This window comes from Priapulus caudatus, unplaced genomic scaffold (genome assembly GCF_000485595.1).
Source record: "Priapulus caudatus unplaced genomic scaffold, Priapulus_caudatus-5.0.1 Scaffold1478, whole genome shotgun sequence".
NCBI lineage: Eukaryota > Metazoa > Priapulida > Priapulimorpha > Priapulimorphida > Priapulidae > Priapulus > Priapulus caudatus.
In genome coordinates, this window is record NW_014578539.1 from 28,856 (window position 1) to 32,434 (window position 3,579).

The following is a 3,579-nucleotide window of genomic DNA, read 5'->3' on the forward strand; positions in this document are numbered from 1 at the left end:
TGGTCTATGTCCCCCAGGGTACTGCCAGAACGTACCCTGGGTACGGTCCGGTATATCGGAATGTACCCTGGTACTATCTAATATGCCGGACCGTACCTCGCCTACTCCACTAACGAGTCTAGGGAGTCGCCTACGCCTACTCCCTAACCCTAACCCTAACCATATCAGATAGTTACGCTGAGAGGGTCTATGTCCCCTCAGGGTACTGCGGAACGTACCCTGGGTACGGTCCGGTATACCCTAACGTACCCTGGTAACTATTTGATATGGTTAGGGTTAGGGTTAGGGAGTAGGCGTAGGCGACTCCCTAGACTCGTTAGTGGAGTAGGCGAGGTACGGTCCGGCATATTAGATAGTACCAGGGTACATTCCGGTATACCGGCCGTACCCAGGGTACGTTCCGGCAGTACCCTGGGGGACATAGACCCTCTCAGCGCTACTTACCAGCAGTGATGAGGAGGCAGCAGCTAGAATCCATTATCCTCTCTGCTAACGACTCCGATGAAAATCCCCCAAACTGCAATATGATAAGACATTTCTAGACCTGATGCATGCACTGCAAGCAGATGGAAATGTGTTAAACAACGTATGCCGACATGTAAAACAAATGTACATACATTTGATTACACCAACTCCTACACACTCATACGTCACACACTGTAGTGGGCACGAATCCTAAGGTATGGTTTCTGACAAGAAAATATAACCAAGAATAACATATGTAAGATTGTATGCATGCATACGTTTAGAATATATTTCTGCGATAACATCTTAAAAATTATCATTGCACACAAAATAAGAAGGCATTCATGAATCATAGCAAACAACTTTTTTTTGTATCTTTTAAAAATCTGAAAGTGTTCACCATTGTATTATTTCGTCTCTAGAAAAGGCCTTGTTTGGCATTTTTTCCCAGCGAAATTCAGCACTAGAATGCAATAATTTGAATTATGCACGCAAGTTAGATTCCTCGTGGACGTCTAGGAAGCATTAGAAGTAAGATTGGTCTTGGTGTGTAGCTGTGATATTCCGTCAGGTGAAGTAGCCATGGTGACCGGTTGGCCATTTTTGTGTTTGAAACGTGATCCGACTACTTTGTAGAAATTCGCATCATAGAGCTGGCAAAAGTTTCGAGCGGAGCATAGAGCATGAATCTGTAGTTATTTAAAACATGAATAAAGTTTATGTTGTGTATGTGATGAAACTGTGAGTATTTTTAATTCATTTCTGTTCGATGCTTATTCAGGCCTGCTGCCTATGGACGCCTTCTACTGTTGTACAACACCTATATTACAGCGGGTACTGTTGCGTTCCACGGTTTGGTCATGGTGATTACTGTGACTATATACGTTGGGGCACGGGGTTACGAGTAGTACAGCGGGGAAGCAGCAGTAGAGAGGCACTTACGACAATGGAATGTACAGCACCAATGCGAGCACAAGACAACATGGCGACTTGAAGTTGCAGTATCATCGGCATGTAGATGGCAACTCTGTCACCCTTCTTTACCCCTGCAATAGACAGTAAGCCCAGTGAGAGAGCAGAATAATGCACAAATGAAATGACAATTAAAAGAAAGACTGCTAAAAGTAGTCTTACTAGGCTGCCTAAAGGACTCCTGTTCTTAGCGCTTATAAAAAGTTCCTAATCTGAACAGTGCTAGTGCTACATGCTGTTTATACGCCCTGGACCAGAGAATGCAGAATTCGTCTGACCTGCCAGACTGAAGATTTTATTGGGCAGGTCCGCCAGATTTTACTTGCGTGCCGGACCCGCTAACCAGTACTGTTTGTCCTACAACTTGACAATCAAGGTTCCGTTCTGAGAACACACATTAGCACAAAATCAGTATCTAGCAGAATAAAGAAAAGACCTATTTCCCATTTCCTGCCGTGGAAAGACTTAGGTGCAATGTATCAAGTTGCTCAATTTGAACAGCGGACACCGATTCTGCATCCAATGACTGCTTTTTAGCTTCTAATGTATGTAGCTGTCACTTCTTCCAAGGCAATTACTAGATCAGCTTGACTGCCTTGCTCGCACGGCAAAAAATGGTAACAGACGTACACAAACATATACCTACACAGCACGTAATACACACTATACATCATGGGCGTAAATCCCGGGGGGGATGGGGGATGCATCCCCCCCCCGCTCTTGAAGGAGGGGGGGATGGCCTGTACAAATATCCCCCCCCTGAGATTCAAAAAAAAACTCCTTCCTCCGTGCCCCACTTGAAAGTTCAGCTAATTATGATAATTTGGAGACATGGGCAGACCTAAATCATTTCAATTACTGCAGGGGCGTGTACAGGGGGTCCTGACCCCCCCCCTGCTCGTGCAGAAAACGCAATTATTATATGCTGTGACTCAATGAGTATATCCTGTTGCCATATTTTAAAAGCTAAAATAATGAAATAAGTAAAAATGGAATAGTATAGATTGTTGAAGCTTGGTGATATTTGATTCTATTGACTCCCTCTGAACGCAACTCCTCCTTCTTCCACACTCATCAGTGTATGCGGAAGAGCCTAAAACAAATACTCTGGCGAAATTTTGATACACATGTGTGCAACGCTAGTGGGAACATAGATGGCGTTCACACGAGGAGAAAATTGGCGTTCACACGTAAAATATACGCGCTTGCTTAGCCACGGGCTTTGCTTAGGCCGCGAATGCTCCAGCTTGCTAAGCCCGCGGAGATCATATTCCGCAGCCAAACTAAGCGCGCGTATATTTACGGCACACTCCTGGCCAGGTATCAGGGCTCGAATTAACCCGACGCATCGACGGCAATTTGCGGCGTGCCCTATCAATCGCCGTACTGCTCCCTTGAAATCCACCGACACAGACGCAGATGACCTAGCACTTATGCACCTAATATACTGATAATAGACAGCAAACGATACTAAGACATCATAGCAATACTGGAACTAGATAGACCAGTTTGCGGCCGCACTGTTTGTCGCAGAGCTGTACATTCTCTAGCAGAGCGTGAGGCCGCGATACCAGTCTACCCGGCGCGTAAAACATATATAACGTGGTATTTCTGCACGCTGCGCAGTAGACCGATCGATAAGGATAGTGCACCTGTGTTATGCCGTGGTAGAACACGAATTATTTAAATGACTGCACGCCGGCCGGGGGGACTCGGCCGACCTGCGATTTAAAGCGCACCACCCCGGGGAAAACGACGCTCAGACAGCAGAATGGCCAGTTGATCATGATACGGTGTGTAGGCCTATGCCTAAGTGGCAGTAAAATTATTTAGAGAAATTTTAGATAGAATATTACATACGATGACACAAGCTTTCCATAACAATAGGGCCTTTGTGCCATCTCAAATTGTGAGAGTTGCCTTTGATGCCTCTTATAAATTGCCCTCGGCTGCCCATCCATTTTAGAGCAAAAAATTCAAGGCCAATTTCTCACATGCCCCCAAAAAATTGCCTTACTCCTGTCGTACGCTTAATATCGAGGCCCTGGCCGCTATTGAATTATCGTTGTGAACGCATTGTTCAGTGTTGTTACGGCATTGTGAAACGCAATTGTTCGTGTGAATTGCGCGAAACTGAGCGCT

The 3,579-nt window shown here is 45.4% G+C and overlaps 1 protein-coding gene across 1 annotated transcript in view; it reads right to left on the reverse strand.

The window, feature by feature from the left end:
• Positions 1-3,579, reverse strand: part of LOC106816758 (acetyl-coenzyme A synthetase, cytoplasmic-like) — a 26,966-nt gene that overhangs the window by 9,335 nt on the left and 14,052 nt on the right. The window contains exons 2-3 of the mRNA XM_014821380.1: positions 1,408-1,511; positions 445-517 (exon numbers count right to left, since the gene is read on the reverse strand). Of these exons, the coding sequence (XP_014676866.1) occupies positions 445-517; positions 1,408-1,511 (177 nt within the window). The remainder of the gene's footprint in view (positions 1-444; positions 518-1,407; positions 1,512-3,579) is intronic.